At 39.7% G+C, this 26607-nt stretch overlaps 2 protein-coding genes across 14 annotated transcripts in view; one reads left to right on the top strand and one right to left on the bottom strand.

Annotated features, from left to right (window-relative positions):
* PIGP (phosphatidylinositol glycan anchor biosynthesis class P) overlaps nt 1-1801 on the bottom strand; it is a 40411-nt gene extending 38610 nt beyond the window's left edge. For 2 of the 6 annotated variants that reach the window (XR_005793155.1, XR_005793154.1), the window contains exons 1-2: nt 1542-1717; nt 1019-1122 (exon numbers count right to left, since the gene is read on the bottom strand). Coding sequence is in view for 4 of the 6 variants with exons in the window: in XM_040483945.1 (XP_040339879.1) it covers nt 1019-1100 (82 nt within the window). In the remaining 2 variants the exon portion in view is untranslated. The other 4 variants (XM_040483945.1, XM_040483946.1, XM_040483947.1 and 1 more) reach the window with 4 other exon arrangements.
* Nucleotides 1802-1943: 142 nt separating this feature from the next.
* TTC3 (tetratricopeptide repeat domain 3) overlaps nt 1944-26607 on the top strand; it is a 127943-nt gene continuing 103279 nt past the window's right edge. For 2 of the 8 annotated variants that reach the window (XM_040483932.1, XM_040483934.1), the window contains exons 1-9: nt 14628-14782; nt 16114-16156; nt 16990-17140; nt 17613-17700; nt 18951-19004; nt 21067-21187; nt 23758-23843; nt 25291-25385; nt 26516-26578. In XM_040483932.1, coding sequence (XP_040339866.1) covers nt 14639-14782; nt 16114-16156; nt 16990-17140; nt 17613-17700; nt 18951-19004; nt 21067-21187; nt 23758-23843; nt 25291-25385; nt 26516-26578 — 845 coding nt within the window. In that variant the 5' untranslated portion in view covers nt 14628-14638. The other 6 variants (XM_040483937.1, XM_040483935.1, XM_040483936.1 and 3 more) reach the window with 6 other exon arrangements.

Genomic DNA, 26607 nt, shown 5'->3' with positions numbered 1-26607 from the left:
GAGAGGGAGAGAGGGAGAGGGGGAGAGGGAGAGAGGGAGAGAGGGAGAGAGAGAGAATCCTAAGCCGGTTCTGTCAGCGCAGAGGCGGATGCGGAGCTCAAACCCAGGAAACCGCTACTAGATTATGACGGGAGCCAAAACCAAGAGTCAGATGCTTTACTGTCTGAGCCACCGAGGCATCCCCCCACATCCTTTAGAGGAGAGATGTGGGTCCTGCTGTGTGAGCACATTAGTGTCTCAATAAGCATCAGTTTTCTTATCTGGAAAACCGGATCCTCCCCAGGGACTGAGCCAGATCCAGGATGTGAATCACCCATGGCTTCTCTGGCCTAATTCTCTTCACTTCCTAGCTCCCACAGGCTGCACCCGCACCAAATTACTCACTCTACACCCTTCATTCAAAACCTTCCCACGTCTAGGGGTGCCTGAGTGGCTCAGTGGGTTAAGCGTCCCACTGGCTCAGGTGATGATCTTGCGGTTTGTGAGTTCGAGCCCCGCGTCAGGCTGTGTGCTGACAGCTCAGAGCCTGGAGCCTGCTTGGGATTCTGTCTCCCTCTCTGCCCCTCCCCTACTCATGCTCTGTCTCTCAATAATAAATAAACGTTTAAAAAAAAAAAAAAGTAAACCTTCCCACGTCTTGCTTCTTATTGGTTATTGTCGGGGAGAAAGCTAACCCTGATTTCCCAGGTTGATTTCATGTCGCTCTACTGGGTTCCCATGGCTCTTTTCACATTCTTAATTGTAAATTTTCTTGTCTGCCTTGTCCAGAAGACTATGACCACTGGGACCAGGTTTTATCCACTTTGCAGTCCTGTCTGGTGCTATATAAATATTTGTTGAGTTAAACTATTTACGCTGGTGCCTGGCATACACAACACCAAACACAACTTCCCTTCGGGTTTTCTTAAAGACATAGGTAGAAAGAATCACAGTTCAGATGGGCCCATTCTAAGAACAAATGCAGTAATTTCCTTGTCCTTGAACACCAGAAAAAGGCCCTGGCCATCAAAGTACTCACTGAAGCCAAACTGGGAGCTTAAGAAAAGAACAAAGCCATAAATCGCTCTTTCTGGTAATGGCGACGGTGAATTTTCCACCATTTTCCCTGTGGCTTTGGACAATCTGTGGAAAAGAAACACAATCATCGTCAGTGATTTACTCCCCTTCGTCACTGGTCTGTCGTAGCCTCATTGCTTTGCTATGGGCACAGCCTCTGCAGTTTTTTCCCCTAGCCTAAACCACTGCACGCGGCCAACCTGCGGACACACCTCCCAACACACACCGCTTGCACGCGCGCACAAGCCCCCGGACCTCGCGTGCGCGCGCGCACCCTGCAGCTGAGGGGGAGGGAGCGCAGAGCAGGGACAGACGCCGCTCCAGCCCTGCAGACTTCGCTTCCCTGCGGAAGGGCAGGGCAGGGCCGGGCCGGGCTCCTCCCCAGGTTTGGGCCCCGGCACCCGGGACCGGACCCTGTCCTCTCGGAGGAGCTTCTTGTTTCTCATTCGGGGGGGGGGGGGGGGGGGGGGCGGTTGGCCCTCGACCTTGGGTCCTTGAAGCGTCCACCCAGACCCCTCCCGACAGCTCGACCACCTCAGCTTCGAGTCCCCTGCGCAAGCGCTGTCCGGGAAGCCTGGGGGGGGGGTGCGAGAGAAGAAAAACTGATGGAAAGGCCGGTTCGCGATGGCGCTCCCCCGCACGCCTCCCCCCACCCCAGGCGCAGGCGCACCGCGACCCTCCCCGGCTTGCAGCAAGTCCGCACTGGGGGAAGCTAGATCGCTCCGCTCGCCGCCGCGGAAGCGGGGGGCGGGGGGGCACGGTTACGCATGCGCGCTGCTGCCCACGTGATACGCCCGCCGCCTGCGCTGCCGCCCGCTCCCGCCCGCCCGCTGGCTGACGTGGAGGGCCCGAGGCGGCGGCGTCGGCGGCGGCCCGCGTCCGAGGCTCGCGGGCGGCGGGCCCCGGTGAGTGCACATCTGGCGCGCGGCGGGGCTCCCGGATGTGTCACCTTGTCGCGCTGCAGCCGAGATGCCCGGGGAGAGGGGCCCTCCACACCCCCTCCGTGGGTGTGTGGTGAGTGTGGGTGTGTGTGCGTCGCCCCGCGTCGCTAGCTGTGGTGCCCGTGGTGTGTCTGCGTGGGTCGGGGTGCCGGTGCGCTGGGGGTGTGGCCGCCTTTTTCGGCCCCAGTGGGTGTGTCCCCTTTGTCTTATGGTCCCCTTCTGCAAGCTTGGGCCCCTCCGGGCGTCTGTGCGAGGGTGGGAGTAGCCCCTTTGTGTGCGCATCCCCCTGCCGCCCGCGCACTCTCGTCTGGAGGGTGACAACCCTGATAGGCGAGGGGTCCTTCGGCCCGGGCGTGCGAGCACGCGCCTGTGTGTCCACTCTCGGCTTCTTTGTGTCGCGACCGTTCTTCTTGGCGTGGGCGCCTGTGGCCCGTGTGGGTGGCCCCTCGTTGTGTCACCGTCCCTCTCCGGGGGGTGCGCGTCCACTCCTCGCGTGGCCGCGCGTTCTGCAGTCGTGACCCTGTCCTGGGGCATCTCCCGCCCAGGTGTGCGTCTTATCGTGTACCCGCCCGCGTGTCGCGCCCGGATCCTGTCGAATGTATGATTCCCCCTTGTGCGCGTTTTCGTTCGCGAGTGTTCGTGAACGTTCGTGCACGCTCCATCCTCTGTGTTTTGTGTGCCTTACGTCTGCGCCACTTGCTTTCGTGAGAACGGCAGTCGAGTCCGGGGGTGGTGGCCTCCTTCCTTGGAAGGGACCAGGGAAGGGAGACGCTCCCCCCTCCCTTCTTTTGGAAGCATCCTCCCACCCCCAACGCTGGTGGGAAGAGGGGAGACGGCAGCGGGTCTGGCCAGCTGCTCTATAGTGTTGACGACAAGTGTGGCCTGTCGAACCAGCCTATTCTGGGGATGGAATAAGGGGGGAGCCAAGGGCCCAAAATCGAGCCTAGGCGTAGGCGAATTTTGGCTGGTACCCGTGCAGAGTGCCTTTTCCAGAAGCGCTCTAGACACCCAGAGCCCTTCAACTGCAGACTCCTTCCAAAATATATGTACACGCCAGCTGGGTAAATATATTTTAGCTGTTCCTGGGCATTCTTGATCATACTTAACGGTTCGTATAGTGTTTTATGGCGTTCACATAAATTGTCACTTGATTCTGCCCAACACCCTGGCGAGGGGAGTCAAGGTAGACATCTTACAGATTTTACTCCTCCCTTGGGAGCAGTTTCCTTATAGTTACAGCTTCAGTTAGGACATTTTTTTATTGCAAGAAATTTGCATTTTATCCTGAGCGAAATGGGATTTATTACAAGGATACCCAGGGAAAGAGACTTCAAACCCGTTAAAGACTCTACCTTCTACGCCTCCTCTTGCTCAAAGGTTCGTGCTCTGCGCTCAAAGGCTGTGTTTTGGTGTCTGTTTATTTCTGTTCATTTGTTCACTTTTCTTACCTTTGCCTAATCTCCCTTTTTCTTTTTAACTTCTGGAATAATTCACACATAATATACGTAGGGGGATCTAACCAGTCCATGACCCAGATTTACAAATGTAATTATTTTGCCAGATTTACTTCAGATCCTTTTTTTTTTTTAAGAAGTAAAATTGCAGATATTGGAGGTGCTCCGAGCTCCTCCACCTCCTCTAGAGGCAGCCACCGTGTTCCTATTTTATACTTGATTCACAGTGAATCTATAAACAGTATGTAGTGGTATGTGTTTTAAATTTTAACGGTGTTAAATGATAAGTGTCTTTTGCAACTTGCTTTTTTTGATCAGCATAATATTTTGAGATTTATATACAAATAAATTGGATAATTGTGTTATCTTTGGTTCATTTCAATTACTGGTAAAGAACTCAATTGTATGAATATACCATAATCTATCCATTTCCTTATTGATGGATTTTGAAGTTGTTTCTGGTTTTTGACTCTAAAACAATCCTGCAATAAACCTCTTTGTACTTGCCTGCTTGTGCACACATTGGGAAGTTTGTCTAGAAAATGCACCTGTAGCAGAGTTGCTAGATAGGTTATGTGCATTTTCAATTTACTAAATATCACACAAGCTCTCAAGGTGGTTGTACTAATTTTCACTCACTGGTTTTGAGTGAGGACACCCATTTATTTCCTCACATCCTTGCTAATATTTTATGTTATTAGACTTTTAACTTTTTTTGTCTTCTCTTTACTGACCAGCTTCCTTGTACTTTAGTGTATGGCTAAATCTGCTTGCAGCCACCTTGGCTACTGCTCCAGCTCTGTGTCAGATGGGTTCATCTCTCACAGCTAATTTGCTCAGTCTTTATCTCATGTGGTCCTCATAAGTTTAATTCCAGTAAAAATTTATTTTGCACCTATGGTTGATGTAAAGTTAGTAATTTCCGTGATATGTATATGTACCTCTCTAGTTGAGGCGATTTAATTGCTTTTTAAAATACGATGAATGGTTTTGAAAAATCTTTTTTTCCTTTTTAATGTAATATTTGATATAATCAAAATATATGTAACACAATAAAGATAATAAAAAACAAAATATATGTAATATATATGCAGGTTATAAAGCAAAATAATAAAATGAACACCAATCAATACACCCAATCCAAGAATCAAAATGACCAATATCGAATGTACTCAACTGCAGAGTGACTACTATCCTGAATGGTGTCATTTCTTGCTTTTTAAATATAATTTTGCCAGATATGTGTATATTCCTCAACAATGTATTGTATGGTTTTTGACTTAAAAAAAAAAGGAATTCTGGATACAGTTTTCTGAGACTTGGTTGTTTCACTCAATGTTGTTTCTAAGAATCACTGATACTGAGTATAGATGTAAGTCATTTTTTAAGGCTGTGTAATATTCCACGGCGAATATAACACAGTGTATGCATTCTTCTTTGATGAACATTTTGGCTCTTTCTAGGTGTTGCTATTACGAAATTTTCATACATATCTTCTGGTACACAGTTGCAAGAATTTCTCTACATTTCTCTACTGGTACATAGTTTGCAAGAATTTTCATGCTGGGGTGTATGACCCTCAGGGGAGTAATGAAGGTATTTCTAGGGAGTACTTGGGCACCACAGATATTAATGCCTCCATTTCTAGATGATTAAATTCCATGTGTACTCTTTCCTGATGTTGGTAACACCTGAGGCCTGTAATAGAGGCCTCCTGTTGCTTCCACTTTCACCTTACCTTTCCTAGTAGCACTTCTACCTTAGATAAGGAAGGCATACCACTCATCCACATGGAGTCTGACGAAGACATTGTTCCAAGTGTTTTGAAAAGCTCCATGGAAAACAAAGAGATAATTTAAAATCTAGTGTATGTTGTTAGAGAAAGCCTTTTTAAATCCAGGCACTTCCCATTTCCTCAAGACTGCATTTGTAGTACATTTTAACACTTATCTTCAATTATCAGTGTATATAGTTATTGTTGATCAGTCGTATGCAGTAATACTTATAACAATTTAGGCCAGTGATGTGTCAGCTTTATTTTTAAATGTCACAAGAAATTCATCCTTTGCAATTATTTAAACTTAGACTGAGCATTTTAGGTGTCATCTTAGTGTGAAATGATTAGAAGTATTTTTTGTGGTTTGTGAGTAAAAAAAGGTTGGAATACCACTGTGGTAAGCTATTTGCTAGAAGTGAAATTGCTGGATTATGGGGTATGAATGTTCAACTTTACCAAATTGTTTTCTGAAGTGGTTGTACCACCTTGTACTTCAACTAGCAGTTTTGTCAATTTATATACTTGGATGAGCAGTGTGTAAGAGTTATGGTTGATCTGTATCCACTCGAACACTTATTATCATCATCAGATTTCTTTGTATTTGCTGATCAAATGGGTATGAAATGATTTGTCATTGTGATTTTTACTTGCATTTCTTTGTTAATGAGTTTGAGCATCTTTTCACATGTTTATGAACAGTTTTCCTTTTGTGACATGCCTGCTCGTATCTTTTAGCCATTTTTCTGTTGTCTTTTAAAACTAACAAATGGGTAACAGTGATCCTTTATTGATTGTATGCATTGTAAATATCTTCTTCCAGTTCATGGCTTGTCTTTTTACTCTTTATGGTGTATTTTGGTGAACAGAAGTTCTTAATTTTAATGTAATCTAATTGGAAACTTTACCTGGCCTTGGAATTATAAAGACGTTCTCCTATGTTTCTTTTTAGAAGTTTTAAAATGATGTCTTTCACATTTAAATTCATAATCCATCTGGTATTGATTTTTGTGTATAGTGTGAGGCACTGATCCACATTCATTTTTTTTTCCTCCATGTGGCTACAGCTGTCCTCATACCATAGGTGGAATTGTCCCTCTGTTCACCAGCATGGGTTTGTTTCTGGCTCCCTTTTTCTTTGCCACTTGTTTCCTTGTCTATCTCTGTGTTATACCACACTGTTATAATTATTAATCCTATAGCTTTACCAGAAATCTTGCTATTTGGGGCAGGGGGTCTTGAGTCTCAGCTGTTCTTGGACCTCTGTTCTTGGTTTAAGAATCAACTTGTCACATGACATGAAAAACTCTTTGGGAATTAATTGGAATTATTGAATCAATTTGAGGGAGAATTGAAATCTTTAAGATTTTGAGCCTTCCTGTCTGAGAAAATGGTATGTATTTCTATTTATTTAGGTTTTTAATGTCTTTTAATTTGGTTTTGTAACTTTATACAGAGAGAACATTAAACATTAAAATATTCTAATGTTTCTAGTAGTTTTGTTTCAATTATAAACGGTGTTATTTTTTAAGATTCTATTTTCTGTGTTTACTGTTAGCAAATAGAAATTTAATGGATTTTTATATTAGTCTTTAGCCACCCAATTGATAAACTTTTATTGTTTCTAATATATTTTCTGTAATTCTTTTGAGTTCTATGTGAATAATTAGGTCATTGCAAATACACTTTTTGTTCTTCCTTGCAATTATTTTCCTTAAAAATTTTTTTCTTGTCTTAATATGCTGGCATACTTTTACATCTATGTTCAATGGAAGTGATGATGATGATTGTTCATTAAAAGTGATTGTAGTGGACATATACATGTCTCATTCCCGATTTTAAAGGGAATGTTTCTGCATTAAAAATATTCAAGTTCTTGTAAATAACTCTTTATAAGTTAGGGAAGTCTTTGCAGTTTTGTCATATCCCTTTCTGCATGGGACAGAAAAACTTGAGAGAGAGTATCTTGTAGTTTTTCTTTTTTAATCTGTTAAATGTAGTGGATTTCAGTTAATACATTTTAAAATTCTTAATTCTCTTTTGTATTCTCTACTGAGATAAACCCAAATTGATCTTAGTGAATTGTTTTTTTTTTTTTTTATGAACTACTGGATTGAGTTTACTAATATTAGGATTTTTTTTATCTGTTTATGAATGAAATCACATATCATTATTCTTTATTGACTATCTTGTCTGGTTTTGGCATTAATGTTATGCCACCCTTATACAATTAAAGAATAGTTCTTTTTTTTTCTGTTCCCTAGGACAGTTTGGATTGGGGTGATTTGTTTCTTAAATGTTTGGTGGAATTTACCCCTAAGATCATTTGGATCTAATGTTTTCTTTGTAGAAAGATTGTAAATGGTTGATAATTTGGTAGTAATTAGCAATGGAATAATAGTAGGACTTTAAGTTTTCCATTGCTTTTAATCAGTTTTGGTAAGTTTAAGAAATTTGTCTTTTCAACAAAAACTTGAAGTTGATTGGCATCAAGTTCATGGTATTGTCTTAATTTCTACCCCCTTTTTTTTTTTTTTATGTTTATTTATTTTTGAGAGAGAGGGAGAGACAGACATGAGCAGGGGAGGGGCAGAGAGAGAGGGAGACACAATCCAAAGCAGGCTCCAGGCTCTGAGCTTTCAGCACAGAGCCCAACACGGGGCTTGAACTCACAAACCGCGAGATCATGACCTGCGCCTGTGCTGAAGTCAGATGCTCAACCAACTGAGCCACTCAGGTGCTCTCTTAATTCCCTTTTTAATTTATGCTTTATCTGTAGTTATGTTCCCTTTCTCATTTGTTTATTTATTATTATTTTTTTTTATTTTGGAAGAGAGAGAAAGAGAGTGCAGGGGAGGAGCAGAGAGAGAGGGAGAGAGAGAATCCCAAGCAGGCCCCATACTGTCATTACAGAGTGTCAATGCGGGGTTCAATCCCACTCACCTTGAGATCATGACCTGAGACAAAATCAAGAGTTGGTGCTTACCTGACTGAGCCATCCAGGCGCCCCAACCCCCTTTTCTCATTTTGAATATTTGTGTGTGACTTCTCTTTTTTCTAGATTAATCTTGCCAAAAATTTGTCTATTTTACTAATCTTGGAAATGGATTAATTTTTGGCATAATTAGTTCTATTAAATTTTTGTTGTTGTTCATTGACTCCTTTTCGTTTATTTACTTCCTTTTTCTTTCTTTGGGCTTATATTACTTTTTTAACTTAAATTCCATGTTTAACTTAGTAATTTCCAGCCATTGTTATTACCTAGTATAAGTGTGCTAGGCTGTAAACTTAACCCAAAATTTATTTTTGCCTTAGCTAACATTGTTTAACTTACAATGTTTTCATTAACTTTCAAATCTAAGTGCTTTAAAATTTTCATTTTGATTTCTTCTTTGATGTACATGTTTTAAAATTTTCTTTGAAACATGTAACATGTTTTTTTAATTTTCAAAAGTATCTACATTAACATTTTTCTTTTTGTTATTCAGTCCTAAATTGTGTTATCAGAGAATGTAGTATTTTGTCTTATAAAAAATGTTTGCTTGCTCTCAATTTGTGGCCTTGTACATAGTGAATAATAACTGTTAAGTGTGTACTTGTGACAAGTATGTGCTTTCTAACTGTTATGTATCTGTTAGATCAAACTTGCAAATTGTGTTGTTCAGACTGTCTTTATTTTTCACTGGTCATTAATTGAGAGAGATGTGTGCAATTTCCTGCTACTACTTTCTAACTGACTTCCTATAGTCCTAACAACTTTTCTGATGTGTGGTGAGATTATTTGATTAGGGATGTAAAAGTTTAACATTATTTTCTTGATGGATTGAATCTTTTCTATTATGCTGTGATCCTCTCCATGCTTAATTTAGCTTTTTGTGTTAGTATCTATTTAGTCTATCTCACCTTCCTTTTGGTGGTAATTTACCTGGAATATACTTTTCCTTTATTTTGCTGTCACCTTTTTTATGCCCTGACATTTTAGGTGTCTGTTACAGAGAATATATTACTGGATTTTTCTTTCAATCCAGTCAGTTTATGTCTTTTAGTTGGTATTTTTTAAGAAGTTAGTTCAAGTCTCTTGGTAGCTCAATTTTTATATAAAATTATTTTGATTTTATCCTTGTTCTTGAGAGAGGTTTGATGGGTATACACATTCTAGGTTGATCGATTATTTTCTGTCCACATGGTGAAGATATTATTCTACATGGAAAGCCTCCTGTGCGTTTATTTTTGCTACTTTGAAGAAACTTCTTTTTCTTTTGGTTGCATTGGATATTCTATCTTTGGTGCTATGTCATTTCCTTTTTAAGTCTAATGGAGATTACTTTTTGTTTATCCTCTTTTGGATACACACATTTCTTGATTCTGAATTTTGTTGGATTCTGAATTTTGTCTTTCAAGAGGTCTAGAAGATTCTGAGCCTTGTAATAAATATTGTCTCTTTGGAAATTTAGTTGAATGTGTATGTATTGAACTGTTTCCAGGTTAGGTACTTTTCATCTTTCATAGTTTTCATTTCCTTGTTTCCCTATCAGAATTTACAGTGCTGGGTAATTTTATCAGCCATATCTTCTAGTTCATCCATTTCTCTTCATCTGTGCTTAGTCTTCTCTATAATGCGTCCATTTTTTTCCCTTTTACTCTTAACCGTTATATTTTTTATTTGTAAAAGTTCCACTTGGTTCTTTTTTCAGATACATCAAGTCTTTCTTTCATGTTGCTTCGTCATTTTTCTGAACCCATGGGTATTCTGTGGACTGTATCTGGCAGTCCCAATGTCTGATGTCTTTAGGGATCTACATTTATTCCTTGTTTTTTTCTGTTGTCTATCTCTCATATTGGGTTGTCACCTCCTATGCTTGATGATCTTTGGTTATGAACTCTTTGATTGATCTTTCTCCGTGGGATCTTGAAAGTTTGATTTGGAGGCCCTTTTCTTCTGATAGGATTTGTATCATGTTTGGTTGGGAGCCAGGGAGTTTACATTGGACCACTTTCGGTGTCTTCACTGCTTCTGGCCCAGGGCTGTGTCCGTTGCTGCTCTTGGCAATACTACTTGTAGCTCTTGACTCTCAGCTTTAGTTTTTAGCCAGAGGTTTGTTGCTTTTGGGGGGAAAGGGTGGTTTTAGACATTCCTAGTTCTATAAGCTCAGCAAAATTTAAAAAATTTTAGAATCGAGGATCTACTTTGTTTTGCAGTGAGAGTCCCCTATTAGTTCATTGTAACTGATGGGTTTAGAAGTCCTTTACATTCTTACTTGAGTGTATTAGAAAAAAAAAAAAGTCCTTCCAAGTATAAGGTTTCTTGTGGTATCAAATTTTCTATTAAAACAAGCTTAGATCTGAGCTAAAAGTTGAGTTATTCTCAAAAAAATATTGAATAACAGTAGTAGAGGTAGCAAGTGGATTTAGCAAAGTTTTCTACTTAGGGAGCTTGAATAAAAAATTTGGCAAGTACTGAGCTAGGGAATCAAGATGAATAGGGCACAGTGTACCCTCTCAGCCTACAAAGATAAGCCTGTGATGACCAGTGTGAGAACTGCTGTCAAAAAGATGTGGGCAGGGCGCTCTGGGCTTATGGAGAAGAGGTGCAGAAAGGAACTTGGTAGTAGTAGTGAGAAGATCAGGAAATGCTTCCCAGACTGGTAGGCCTTAGGTGGTTATAGAACAAGGTTTGTTTATGAATCAGAGGCAGTTGAGTATGAATGTCTTCTGTGTTGCATGTTGTGGAGTGACTGGAAATGAAAGCAGAAACAGGATTATTAAAGACCTTCCAAGCTGCAGTACGAAGTTTGGACTTTATTCTGAAGGTGAAGGGAAGCTATTGAATGATTTTAAGCAGTAAAATGTTATGGTCAGAGTTTTAGAGAGTGCCAAGTTTGAAGGCAAATCACCAGCTGGGAGTCTGCTTGTTAAGTTAGTTCAGAGAAGAAAAGAGGAAGCGAAAATGAAGGTAGTGTCATTGGCATGAACAGGTGTATGGGTGCTAATTTTAGATTTCATAGGTGGGTAGAAATGACAGGACTTTGTGGTCAGATGGATAGGAATGTTGAGAGAGACTGGGGAGTCCAGATGGCCTCCGGATCTCTGGTTTGCTTAACCATGTGGCATGTAGAACAGTTGACTGGTAACACATGGAAAGAGGAGAGAACTTTGTTTCATTTGTTTGTTTTTGAAGAAAAAGATAAGTTTATTTTTGAACTTAATCTGAGAAACTTGTGGGACATCTTGTTGACAGGGACTATAGAGATGCAGTGCAGCCTGGAGAAATTAGAGACTTCAGCATCTGGCCGTTTCAGCCGTTGTTTGCTTCAGTGCAGATTGAGATAGTTTAAAGTGGCACATGGATTCTGTAATAGTTAAGAACTTAATGTGTATGAAAAATGTAAATTGTATCTCAAATCTATGATATCATGGATATTACCACTTAGGCCAAGTGAGCCCAATAAAAGAGAACTACTAAATAAATAAAAATACATGCGATATGTGGAAATGGCAAAAATCATGGTGAAGCTGTGCAAATGATGGAAGTGCAGAAAGTACTATTTTGAAGCCATGGGTATGGTGGATGAGGTCACCGAGGAGAGAGTAAGCCTGAAAAAAAAAGAGAGGTGACATTTGGGTGGCGGGGAATGGAGAAGAAGAGCCCATGGAAACTGAGGAAAAGCAGCCAGAAGAATAGGAGGAAAACCAGGAGAAGATGGTCTTTGGAGTCCATGTGAAGAGTTCTGAGAAGGAGGAAGTGGTCAACAGCGTCAAGTAAGTTGTAAGCTGAAAAGTGCTCTTTGGACTTAGCAGTTAAGGTAGACCGTTTAGCTGGAAGCATCCAAACAGTGGATTTTTAAAAATATGCATCTAATACTAATGTTAACAATAGCTGATATTTATAATATTTCCTATATGCCATGTACTATTCTAAGCACTATAAATGTGTTACTGGTTAACCAAATAGGTAGTATTGCTATCCCCATTGGAAATGTGAGGAAAGCGAAGTACAGAGAGGTTAAGTGACTCTCCCAAGATCACACACTCAGGAAATGAGGGAGCCAGGATTCAAGCCCAGGCAGTCTGGTTCCAGAGTCCATGCTCTTAATTAACCACTGTGCCATATTGCCTCTTTGGTTAAAACAAGATAGAAAATAAAAATTACACGAGTGTCTAATCATAGAATAGTTGGTATAGGGTGTGGTGAGTCAGGTGTGATGTCAGTGAGATCTGCCAGGCTGTGAATGACCAGCATGCTGTCACAGTGGCTCAGTCTCCTGGGTATGAGCACATTAATTGGATTATAACCGATGCCGTGATGGCGATGTGTGGGCTATGACAGAGAGTTCTTGGCTCTACACACACAGAATGTTTGTAAGGCAAATGAATTAAAAAGTGTATATATTTTCCAGGATAGCATATGTCCCACTTTATGTGCCATGGGTGCTAAAATGTCTATTTTTTTCCAGTCATTCGCTTTTGGAGTTAAATTCTCCAAACTCTGGGAACCTTGTTCATACAGACAGTTCAGGTTCCAGACATAATAGATAATCAGTCTCTTGTAGAAGGTCATTAATGAATGACCTTGTTGTAAGCAGTTTTCCTTGAATAACAGAGGTGGAAAGCCAGTTGCGGAAAGCTGAAAGGATTCGAATGGGAGAAAAGGGAGGAAGAATTCTTGATGAAGAATGTCTGTGGTAGGAGGCAGGGGACACAAGAGCTGTATGACTCTTGGTTGTGATCAGAAAGGAGCTAATCAAAGTTAAAGGTTTAAAAACTGGCTTAAACCTGCACAGTGATCTGGGGTGTAGCCTTGGGAAGGAAGAGCCTTGGTGTCACAGGTGGTGAAGATCATTTTAGCCAAAGAGGTGAATGGTAAGGCTGGGGTCCTAAAGGGATCGTGTATACAGGCCTTGGTGTGTCTGGGTTGGTGAGAGTTTGGAGGAGAGAGGGGAACACTGTGATGATTGCCAGTGTTCTTAAACATGGCAACAAGCAAGAACTGGCTAGGTGGCAGTGACAAGGAAGAGTGTGTGAGAGGAGAGACTATGGAATCAGAGGACCTAAGTTTAAATCCTTCTAGCTTGGTGACCTTGAGCAAATTACTTAATTTTACTAAGCATGCTTCTTATCTGCACACTGGAGGTGATGATCGGACCTGAGAATTGCTGCGAGGATGAATGAGATGGTGTATGTGAAAATGTTTGGTACAACGTGTGACAAATAGCATGAATAGTTTGCTAGGAAGATGGTTCTTGTTCTTCACTTCTGCTACTGTGAGGTTTTCGTACAGCGAATTGGACACAAGAAGAATGAAAAGAACAGGTTTGTATTTCAAGGACTGACGGTGGTCTTGCTTAGGAAAAAAGCAGCTTTGTTTGTCCTAACAGGAGCGGGGTGATAGTGGTGAAGTGGAAAGGTGTAAGAAACGGTGTTCATGATGGTGCTGGTGAGGAGAGGGAAAGACGGCCGTTACATGGGCGAGAGTTAGAAGTACTACCATGCTGTATTTTTCAGTGATAACTTAGGTTTTGTAGCTAATCTCTGAGAGCTATAAATCTTTATTATTGAACTTTCTTCTGGAAAAAAGCCTTAGTCTGAAGCTCCAGCCCTAATTTCCCTCTCCCCCCATTGAAATGATTCTTTTTAAAACATAGTTAATATGTTTGATAATACGAGGCTGTTGATAATATGAGGGTTTTTGCCTACCTTTGCAATCTAGCAGTGCTCTGTGGTGTGGTAGTTGTGAGAATGAGAGATGCAGTGATTGTTAGGAGGATGGAAGTCTGGATGCGGCTGTGGGAAGTTGGGAGATTGACAGTCTCACCCAGGACCACTCCAGCTCTGCCTCTTTGTCCAAGACAGGAACACACACGGAGGGATGGATAGCAGAATATGAACAGCCAGTAAGACACCATTTTCTCAGTGGAGTCAGGATTTACTTCTGGCCAGGAGGTTGAGAGTATGGTAGAGTTTGTGTGTGATGAAATGGCATATTTTATAGGATGCAGTAAAAGCAGATGGTGTAGAAGGGCAGCAGTGGAAAGATGTCTTTTGTTCATTCAGCAAACAATTATTTGAGGGCTTACCATGTGCCAGGCACATACAAAAGTGAGTAAAATGCCCTTAATTATCTCCCAGCTAAGGGAGACATGCAAACAGATAAATTCAGAGTAGAGATGGTGACTATGTGAGTGTAAGGAAGAAAAGAAAGATAAACTGATCATTTGAGGAGAGTTGGGGAAAGAATAGCAGACTGAGGATGAGAATCTTCCAGAGCTCAGTGTCCTTATTGATTATTTTGAGGAGGCCTAAGTTCCAAGGATTTTTCTAATATACCATAGAAGCCAGGAAAACTGCTTCTCATATTATCTCAAATGATTTAATTACTAATTTGGGTTTGTGTTATTTCCTTAGGATGGTACAGCATGGATGATTTTGCCCTGGGAGATTTCACTGTAGTAGATGATGCCTTGTTAGAAGATTGCCCTTATGTGGACCATTGTGTCCTTGCTCCTGAATTTATGTCCGATGATTGTGTTCGTGTGACTCAACTTTACTGCAATGGGGTGGTAAGATTTATTGATTCTTTAACACTGTGTCTTCTTCTTCTTTTTTTTTTTTTTTAATGTTTTTTTCTTTATTTTGAGAGAGAGAGAGTGAGAGGAGGGGCAGAGAGAGAGGGACAAAGAGAATCCGAAGCAGGCTCGGTGATAACAGCCTGGGCCCGATGTGGGGCTGGATCTCAGGAACCGTGAGATCATGGCCTGGGGCGAAATCAAGAGTCGGATAGTTAGCCAACTGAGCCACCGAGGTCCTCCTAACATTGTGTCTTCTTAAAGGTTTATCATTTTATTGAGGTATAATTGACCTAAAACATTGTATTAGTTTCCCATGTACAATATAATGACTTGAAATATGTACGTGTCGTGAAATTATCACCACAGTAAGTTTAGTTAAAACTACGTTCATTACTGTTCGTAAAGATCTTTTTTTATTCTGAGAACTTTTAATGTCTACTTTTTAAAGGTGTTTTGATTTAGAGCTATGGGAGTAAAGATGTTTTTGTGGTACACAAGTTTTAAAAAAAATTTTTTAATGTTTATTTAAAAAAAAATTTTTTTTTAACGTTTTTATTTATTTTTGAGACAGAGAGAGACAGAGCATGAACGGGGGAGGGGCAGAGAGAGAGGGAGACACAGAATCGGAAGCAGGCTCCAGGCTCTGAGCCATCAGCCCAGAGCCCGACGCGGGGCTTGAACTCACGGACGGTGAGATCGTGACCTGAGCCGAAGTCGGACGCTTAACCAACTGAGCCACCCAGGCGCCCCTTAATGTTTATTTTTGACAGAGAGAGAGAGAGAGAGAGCGCACGTGCGCACATATAAGTGGGGAAGGGACAGAGAGAGAGGGAGACACAGAATCTGAAACAGGCTCCAGGCTTTGAGCTCTCAGCATAGAGCCCGATGCGGGGCTCAAACTCACAGACAGTGAGATCATGACCTGAGCTGAAGTTGGACGCTCAACCGACTGAGCCACCCAGGTGCCCCTGTGGTACACAAGTTTTACAGGAGGTACAAATGTGATTTCAGAAGGGAAAGTAAGCAGTGCCTCAACAAGAATGTACAATACCAGAGAATGAGTGATGAGGAAATAATGGTTTTCTGGCTGGAGATTAGAATGGTTCTCAAGAGAGAGCCGTAGATACAGACTCAGGAGAAATGAAACGCTTTGAAAAAAGGCTTAAAGGCTCACCACTGAGCAAAGATAGTGTAATCAAAGTGTATAAGTAAATGGGCACTGAAATTTGTTACTTTAGTACTGATAATCCTTACATTAAAAATTGAAAGCTGTATTTTTGCATTTCACCAGATACAAATCAAAATAATTTTTTTCTATTTAGGGGATGCAGTATAAAGATTTTACCCAAAGTGAGAGAAACTTAGGTGAGTAACTTGGCATTTTAATTTGTTAAAAGACTGTAATGGGAGGTTCATCCATTCGCATCAACATACCAGTCCTACATATCTGTCATTTTTATTTTTTGATTTATGTCTTTTTAAAACATTTTTAACGTTTATTTATTTTTGAGAGACAGAGAGCGCAAAAAGGGGAGGGGCAGAGAGAGAGACACACAGAATCTGAAGCAGGCTCCAGGCTCCAAGCTGTCAGAACAGAGCCCGATGCAGGGCTCGAACCCACAAGCCGTGAGATCGTGACCTGAACCAAAGTCGGACACTTAACCGACTGAGCCACCCAGGCACCTTGGTTTATGGTTTTTTTGTTTGTTTGTTTTTTGCTCATTTGTTTTTTAATTTGGCTCCATGCCCAGCACAGAGCCCACTGTGGGTCTTGAACTCACGACCCTTAGATCAGGACCTGATCTGAAATCATGTCAGACATTTAACCAACTGAACCACCCAGGTGCCCCGATTTATATATTTTTAGTTGAAGTATAGTTGCTATACAGTATTCTATTAGTTTCAGGTGTACAACATTTATATATATTAGGAAATGCTCACCATAATAGTTACCATATGTTACCATACAGAGTTATTACCTTGCTGATGACGATATCCCTCATCCTGTCTATACTTTACAGCCCCGTGATTTATTTGTTTTATGACCGGAAGTTTTACCTCCTAATGCCCTTCACCTATCCTGCTCACCCCTTCTTTTTTACCTTTCCATATCTGTTGTAGCCTTTCCTTTATTAACAGTGTTGATTTATTTCAAAACGAGGCACAAAATATTAATTGAGTACTTTTTTCTAATTAAGAATTTGATATCTGCAATATGTGGTGTAGTAAACCAGTTTCTGTCCTGCAAGATTACTGTGATGCCATTAAAATACACATCTTCTGGCCACTTCTGTTTCAACGTCAGCACAGTTCTGTAATATCAAGGTTGCATCCTTGTGTGGAGGCTGGGTAAGTTACTACATGTTATTTGTTTTGTGTAAACAGTTGTAAGCATGTTGCCCATTATTAAGGAACACCAAGTACAATGGAAGCCTTATTCTTATTCTTATGTCTTATTCTTATATATTGTTCACCTTCACTGTAATGTAATAAGGTGGAAAAAGTTAATGCTTTGGATTTAGATATGATTGACTAATCATGGTAATGTAATGAATGAATATCTGAAGAGCATAGATGGTAGGTTTGAAACCTACCTAGGGAAAATTAATATGCTTGTTTATAAATAAGAGTATTGTTATACAGAAGAGAGAAAAAAGTACAGAATTTTGTCCACTTAATAAATAACTTACTGTTACCTAGAGTGAAGAGAGAATTTTTTTCCAAATAGTTTAAATTGAGGTATAATGTACAGTAAAGTATAAAAGTCAATGAATTTTTATATCTAAGAACCTGATGTTTTAAAAATGAATTTGTATTTAAGCAATTCTCATGCTTCTGAGATAAGTTTGAAGAAATTACAACATCTAGAATTGATGGAAGATATTGTGGATTTGGCAAAGAAAGTTGTGGTAAGTGATAGAATCCCCCATATCTAAAGAATATAAATACTCATAGGGTGTCAGGGCCACGTTAGTAACTTATAGTGGCTAACAGGTTATGGTTTCAGTTTGGTTTAACATGACATTATTCTGCTACCCATGAGTTTGCTGTGTATTTGAGAGATTAGATGGACTGCTATTTTCATGGCTCTGACATGAATGATGAGATCCAGGACTATTCCTTGTCAGTAAAGAATAGAAACTGGAATTTGGCACAGATGAAAGTATGCTCCTGGTTCACAGGAACTTTTGTCGCTAAAAGTGACAAGGTTCTCTCTTATAAAATCATGCCACTGTCACTATCACCACAATAAATACTACTGCTTTGTGGTAAACTTTTATTATGCCGTATTTGAGGTAGTATCCCTGTACTGCACTGAGGGTTATTTTTTTTTCCCTGTGAAAGCCATTTAGTAATTTTTCTTACTTCAGTTGGTTATGGAGCCAAGTGTTTTTCTTGGTATTATTCTGATTGCAAACTTAAATAAAAGACATTCTGATATTTATCTCCTGCTGATAATCCTTTGCTATAACTTCTGTCAGCCAGTGTAGTTGCTTTTTTTTTTTTATGTTTATTTTTGAGAGTGAGAGAACATGAGCAGGAGAAGGGCAGAGAGAAGGGGGCAGAGGATCCCAAGCGGGCTTTGCGCTGACAGCAGAGACCCTGATGAAGGGCTCAAACTCACAAACTGAGATCATGACCTGAGCTGAAGTCGGACACTTAACTGAGCCACCCAGGTGCCCCAGCCAATGTAGTTTTATAAAAAATTTGGTGTGGGGTGCCTGGGTGGCTCAGTTGGTTAAGCGTCTGACTCTTAGTTTCGGCTCAGGTCATGATCTCCTGGTTTCATGGGTTCCACCAGCTCAGAGCCTGCTTGGAATTCTTTCTTCCTCCTGCTCTCTGCCCCTACACCACTCTTGCAGTCTGTCTCTCTTGGAATGAACTTTAAAATCCATACATCTAAAAGGTACACTGAGTCATTTTATTATTAGAAGCCAATTTAAGACTATTTCTTAATTCCTGTTTCAGGGTTCTTAGGAGGTAAATTGGGCATGAAAGTACTTGTAGGAAGTGGACTCTGAACACATAGCAGTATTCATGAAATGTAGGATTTTTTTTGTTTTGTTTTGTTTGTTTTTTTTTGTCCACTGGAAAATTCAAGTGTAATTCATTGAATAAGGAAATAACTGTGTTTTTTTTGTTTTGTTTTGTTTTGCAGAACGATTCATTCTTTATTGGAGGCTTATTGAGAATTGGTTATAAAATAGAAAATGTAAGTGTTAGATATGGGAAGCAGGCACAACAACTGCCAGTAACTGGCAGTCATCTCACTGGTCATTGCCCATGGATCGAGTTCACATGTTTAGTGTTTTACATGTAGTATTTGGTAGTATCGATTTCTATATTTTGCTTAAAAAATCTCCTTACTCTGGAGGTTTGCATCATTTTCTTCTCCCTCCCGTGTAAGTAGTATAATTTTGAGCTTCTTTTACAAGTTGATTCTTTTTTCTTTTTTAGATTATTTACCTTGCATATATTCTCCCAAATGAAATTACTAGGTCTCTAGTATGAACATTTTGGATATGTAATTACTAGATAATCTCCAGGTACAATAATCCAATTTTTAATGCTATTGGTGACACAATAAGCACCTACCTGTTTCCCTTAAGCCTGATGCCAGCATCGATAACTCCACTACTTCTGAAGTAATTTCATATATATGTATTTTTTTAATGTTTTTATTTATTTTTGAGAGGCAGAAAGAGACAGAGCATGAGCAGGAAAGGGGCAGAGAGAGAGAGGGAGCCACAGAATCTGAAGCAGGCTCCAGGCTTCAGGCTCCAGGGTTTAAGCTGTCAACACAGAGCCCAATTCGGGGCTCGAACCCACAAACTGCGAGATCGTGACCTAAGCTAAAGTTGGACGCTCAACTGACTGAGCCACCCAGGCGCCCCTCATATGTATATATATACCTATATGTGTGTATATATATATATGTGTGTATATATATATATATATACATATAGGTATATATATACACATACACATATATATGTGTATACGTATATATATGTGTATATATACATATACATATATGTATAGTTTTTATTTTTATTTTTTTTTATTTAATTTTGAAAGAGAGAGAGAGACAGAGTGCAAGTGGAGGAGGGCAGAGAGAGAGGGAAATACAGAATCTGAAGTAGGCTCCAGGCTCTGAGCTGTCAGCACAGAGCCTGATGCGGGGCTTGAATTCATGAACCGTGAAATCATGACCTGAGCCGAAGTCAGACGCTTAGCTGACTGAGCTACCCAGGCACCCCTGAAGTCATTTTAGACCAGAAGTATGAGTAACATTCTTGTGAACTCCTGACTCTTCATGAAGATCTTTGCACTGAATGCTCATTTGAGCAGTTGTGCTTTTCTCCTGTTGTTTATCTGCTTACTCTTCTCTGTTTGCCACAGACCATCTAAAATACCCAGTCCTGCAGTGCTGGGGGACTCAGTCAGTTAAGCGTCCAACTCTTGATCTCGGCTCAGGTCACGATCTCACAGTTCATGAGTTCGAGCCCCACGTTGGGCTCTGTGCTGATAGTACGGAACCTGCTTGGGATTCTGTTTCTCCTTCTTTGTACCCCTCCCCCACTGTGCGTGTTCTCTCTCTCTCTCAAAATAAATAAACTTAAAAAATTAAAATTTTTTTTGAATGTTTATTTTTGAGAGACAGAGCATGAGCGGGGTAGGGGCAGAGAGAGAGGGAGACACAGAATCTGAAGCAGGCTCCAGGCTCTGAGCTGTCAGCACAGAACCCGGTGTGGGGCTCCAGCTCACAAACCGCGAGATCATGACCTGAGCTGAAGTTGGGTGCTTTACCGACTGAGCCACCCAGGTGCCCTCCAAAACTGTTTTTAAAATACACAGTCCCTTTCATGAACCTTAATCTCTATACCTTTCACTTTGTGGTAAGAGTGGAAGTCCTAGTTTAGATGAGATCTGAGACCCCTCACTCACCTTTTGTTATTGTACTTTAGTGCTACACAGAGCATCCTCTGGCCAGGTTGTAAACCTCAGCTTCCAGGTCTGTAATCATTGAAGCAGCATCCTGTTCTCTGAGGGTGGCCTGAGGTTACTTAAAGATGTAACGTGTGAGTCCATGGTATCTGTTAACTTACAAATCGGGGTCCAGCTGTTCTAAGTTGCATGCTAGTGTAATGAAAGTAGGAGATCGTGTAAGTTTTTATCAAGCATCTAAAATGCTATGTGTTACATATATGGTGTCACATGTAAATTTAGAGTTAATACCCAAATCACATTCTTTATCCATCTTTTTGATACAGAAAATCTTGGCAATGGAAGAAGCTTTGAATTGGGTGAAATACACAGGTGATGTAACAATTCTACCTAAATTAGGAGCGGTTGACAATTGTTGGCCTATGTTAAGTATTTTCTTCACTGAATGTAAGTATACATGCATTAAATTGTTTCTTGACTCAGTTTTTAAAGGAATTATTTGGGAAATGGAATGTGTGGTTATTTATCTTAGGATTTTTTTTAATGTTTGTTTATTTTTAAGAGAGAGAGAGAGAAACACAGAGCACAAGCAGGGGAGGGGCAGAGAGAGAGGGAGACACAGAATCCAAAGCAGACTCCAGGCTCAGCTGTCAGCACAGAGCCCAACATGGAGCTTGAACTCATGAACCGCGAGATAATGACCTGAGCCACGTTAGGTCCTCAACCGACTGAGCCACCCAGGCATCCCTATCTTAGGCTTTAAAAAAATGTTTTTCTCTTGTGAATAAGAGAAAAGCCTGAATAAGAGAACTTTAAGCTTATAGTTTTATTCTTCTATACTTCCTGTCTTAATGTTTTTTATGACATCATACTTCTAAAAATCCTACCTAATGAATGTCATGTTATTATATATAATACCCAGAAAAAGAGATCACAACTGGCACTTTATGTATTCTCATGCAAAAGAGAAATAAGGGGGCACTTGGGTGGCTCAGTCGGTTAAGCATCTGACTTCGGCTCAGGTCATGATCTCACGGTTCCTGAGTTCAAGCCCCACATGGGGCTCTGTGCTGACAGCTCAGAACCTGGAGCCTGCTTCGAATTCTTTGTCTCCCTCTCTCTCTGCCTCTCCCTTGCTCATGCTCTGTCTCTCTCTCTCTCAAAAATAAGGATAAAAAAAAGAGAAATAAGAGCTGAGATTGTAATTTTCATTTCCCTGATGACTGTTAATCTTTTGTATGATGAAACTGCTTTATATATTTATTTACTTTGTGAAATATATTTCTGTAAATAATTTGAATGTTAGCAGTTTTTTTGTAGTATATCTTTTTTTTTAATTAAAAAGATTTTTTTAATGTTTATTTTTGAGAGAGTGTGCGCGCGTGCACGTGAGCGGGGGTGGGGTAGTGAGAGAGGGAGACGCAGAATCTGAAGCAGGCTCCAGGCTCTGAGCTGTCAGCACAGAGCCCAGTGCGGGGCTGGAACTCCCGCACTGCGAGGTCCTGACCTGAGCTGAAGTTGGGCACTTACTGACTGAGCCACCCAGGTGCCCCTAGCTATAGGGATCTTGAAGCAGAAAATATTTGGCTCCTTAGTTGATGATGACTGGTAATTTGCCATCCCTACTGAGAAGAGGTCAAGTCTTATGCTGTTTAATGTAAGTGGTAGAGAGAAATTAAGCTTAAACATGAAGGCTGGGTTGATAGAGGTGGTTCTCCTCATTGTTCTGGAGGCCTTTAATTATAGGGTAGATTTTATGGTAAAAGTGGAGTAGCAGTATCACATCGGGCACCCATGTGGACTCGGTTCCAACACTCTTTCTCTGTTCTCTTCTTTACAATAGCTGTCTTATGGTAGCTGCTGTTGTCCTTATTTTAGAAGTAAGCAAACTAAGGCTTTGGGAGGTTAAGTGATATTTCTGCAATCTAGTGAGTAGTACAGCCTAGGTGAGAGGTCAGGATTCCCTAATTTCAAAGCCTAGGTTTTTATCCTGTAATCTTACTTTATCCCTTATTAATTACTTTATTTGGTGACCTTTCAGAATTCTTTCTTAAATACTAGATTTTAGATACTTTTTTCACCTTGGAAATGTATGTGTTTGGTAGAGGCTTAACTATGATTTTGTTGGGATAAAATTACTATCCGTTAAAAAATATTTTTTATAGAATAGCTAAAAATATAGAAAATGAAGTCTTGGTATACTTTTAATATAAGTTTTGGTTATTACCTACTGTGTTTTAATTAGTTTATTAAATTTTTAAAAGAATGGTATTTCAAATAACATTTTAACATTTCATTCATGAGAGTCAGAATGTTAAATTAAGATATTTAAAATTATTTGTTACATTAAATACATTTTAGAGAGTTTTCCATGTTTTTGTTGTTAGACATTTTTATTGAATATTGTGCCAGGTACACCATACATGCTCAGTAATGTTTGTGGAACTGACTTGAGTAATTATGGGACCTGTTTGGAATATCCTGACTGAACATTTATTTAAACTACAATTAGAACTAATGTAATAATAAGTGCTTTTTTTTTTTTTTTTTAATTTTTTCAACGTTTATTTATTTTTGGGACAGAGAGAGACAGAGCGTGAATGGGGGAGGGGCAGAGAGAGAGGGAGACACAGAATCGGAAGCAGGCTCCAGGCTCCGAGCCATCAGCCCAGAGCCGGATGCGGGGCTCGAACTCATGGACCACGAGATCGTGACCTGGCTGAAGTTGGACGCTTAACCAACTGCGCCACCCAGGCGCCCCTAAGTGCTTTTTTTTAATGCTAGACATAAAACAGATGAGACTCACAGCAAGCAATGAATCTAATAATGTGTTCTAAAACATTTTCAGTTGTGTATTTTCAGTTGTATTATTTGGTACATGTAAAAGATTACAAGAAACATGTTATTTAGAAGGTATAATAATTAATTAACTTTATGGATTGACTTACATAACCTAAGTTTTAGAACATTAACAGTACCAATTTGTTTTCTCACTCTCTCCTAAAAATAAAATTTAGACAAGTATCACATAACTAAAGTCATAACAGAAAACTGCAATTTGCTTGAAGAATTTAAAACTCAAAATTGTGTGGAGTGTATAGAGGTGAGAATAAATATTTACTTGTAAGTATATTTTAAGATTTATCTGTTAGAACTTTTATTAACATTCAAAGGAAGTTCAAAAAAACTGTCAGCACACAACAAACTGTAAAATTCATAAACAGATTTGAGGGAAATTTTTAATAAATGTTAATTGGAATATTTATTTTTTTGGAACAGGCAAACAACATCTTGATCAGAATTTTCTAATGTTACACATATATTTTTAAAATATATATTTATATATTATTAAATTAAATTCACATAATGTTGAATAACATAAATATCAAATTGTACATATTTTAAGAGTTAATTATAAACTGAAATTTGATTTTTTTTAAATTGAAAGGCTTTTACTTAGTTGAGGAAGTATGATTTTCTCTGGTATAGCTTTATTAAGATGTAATTCACATGCCATAGAATTTAATCATAGGAAATACAATTTTTTTTAATTTAAAGATTTTATTTTTAAGTAATCTCTGCACCCAGTGTGGGGCTCAAACTTAAACCCTGAAATCAAGAGTCACATGCTGCACCAACTGAGCCAGCTGGGTGCTCAAGTAAATAAGATTCAACTAAATTTTTAAAGAAGGATTTAGGAAAATATTTAATGTTCTATTTAATTCACTAATTAAAGCCATTTATGTGATCCAGTTTATTTTACTCTGTTTATTCTGAAACTGTAAGTATTTGAAGTGAAAAGTTTCAGTTGCATCTGTAGCATCTTTGATTTCACATTCTTACTAATTTTGCTGCTTCATTTTTTGGCAATTAATCTATTCAACATTGCTATATGTTACTGATTTATATATTGGGGGTTTTTTTGGCACTTAGGTTATTGAATAATACCACATTTTCTTTTTTTTAAGTTTATTTATTTTGAGACAGAAAGAGTGCATGCACGCTAGCACACAAGCAGGGGAGGGGCAGAGAGAGAGGGAGAAAGAGAATTGCAAGCAGGCTCTGTACTGTCAGCACAGAGCCTTACATGGAGCTTGAACTCACGGAATTGTGAGTGAGATCATGACTTGAGCTGAAATCAAGAGGTGGATACTCAACTGACTGAGCCGCCCAGGTGCCCCTAAATAATATCACATTTTCTAACTCTTGCATCTCCTTTTTTCCCTGCTGTGTGGCAGGCTCAGTAGGTATATTTAAAAGTGGGCCTGCCAAATACTATACACAAGGGGATTAATTATTAGTAGTTATTCATAATGTGGTTTTACTCTCTAGTATTCCTTTAACAAAGTTAGCATTGAATTGTCAGAGACTGGTTTCTTTAAATATATATACCAACATATTGGGTATTGCATTCCCCTTTTCCACATAAATAATACCCCAGGTTATTTCTGTTGTCAATGACAAAAACCTAGAACTATTTTTCCTAGCTACTGGGTTCTTGATTGCCTTTGCATTTAATTTATGAGTCTTTTTTCACCTTGGTTTCTCAGCAAGGAGAACTAATGAAAATGAAAGGAAATGAAGAGTTTTCAAAAGAAAGATTTGATATAGCTATTATCTATTACACCAGAGCCATTGAATATAGGTAAGAGCAAAATAGAACGAGATCCTTTTTGTGTGGCAGATCAAGTTAGAATGCTAGTCAGGAGAAATAAAAACAAGGCAAGGAATTAGAGAGTAATTTCAGTTTGCCAAGTGGAATAGATGTCCTCACCCTTCGGCACCAGAAGTATTAGGGATGGCCTGGGTCGATGAACTTAACCGAGCAGTAGAATTCAAGCAAGTCAGGCAGGATTGTGAATATTACTTCTACCCTACCCCATTTCTCTCAAGCTTTCCAGTATAGGGTCATCTGTTTTTTTTTCTTGTTCTCATTTGGCCTTTAGCTGACATCTTCCAGATTGTTAACTGATCAAAAAGGGTTAGTTACTGATACTTAAGATTCCCATTAGAAATTCCCATTTGGGAAGTTTTGCTTCCCAAGAGGGAACTTTTAAAGGATAATAGTTGGGATTGTTGAGAGAAGGTGTGTATTTTTTCTACCTCATCTTCTGTTTGCTCAGCTGCTAGAATTTTGTAGCATTCCTGCATGTGTAACTCATATTTGGTTCCTACTGACATATTAGCTGGGCCACCTAGTATTGTAGCAGCCTTTGGAGGATGTGTTGCAGACAGCTACTCTCTTTCGTGCCTTGCCCATCTCCATGGGGAATGAGTGACTCAAGGTAGCACACCACACCTGGAAGGCTGCTGCTCTGCTCTGAGGAAAGAAACAGATAAAACTAGAAAGGATAAAATGTGAAATGAAGCTGTTTAAATTATTGTTGTAGTTTAAAGACTTTCAGAGTTCTTTGTCAAAGTGGTATAGTCCTGACTTACGTGCGTATAATTCTGTCCTTTGTACCTATGCCACACTTGTGGTTTGCTAACTTTTTATTATGCCTTATTTTATCTTCACAGCATCCCTATGAGCTAGGCAGAAATAGTAGAACATTTTGAATACAGGGAAATAGATTGATTTGAATAAAGTTAACTATGGTAGGAAGTGAAGGAACCAGGACTTAGCCAATTAGGTCTCCAAATCCTATATTCCTTCTGCTCTGCCACATAGATGTAAAGGTTTTGAGAAGTTTTTCATGCCTTATGTTTTCTGTGTGCTTTTTATTTGTTTTGTATGTAATGTACTTTCCTGACTAAACATTATTTCTTTTAAAGACCTGAAAATCACCTTCTTTATGGTAACCGAGCTCTTTGTTTTCTTCGCACTGGACAGTTTAGGTAAGTTGGTTAGAGTACCCCAGTCACTG

The sequence above is a fragment of the Herpailurus yagouaroundi genome, unplaced genomic scaffold (genome assembly GCF_014898765.1).
Source record: "Herpailurus yagouaroundi ecotype Mexico unplaced genomic scaffold, PumYag 162, whole genome shotgun sequence".
NCBI classification, from domain to species: domain Eukaryota; kingdom Metazoa; phylum Chordata; class Mammalia; order Carnivora; family Felidae; genus Herpailurus; species Herpailurus yagouaroundi.
This window is presented reverse-complemented; position numbering and strand designations above follow the sequence as displayed.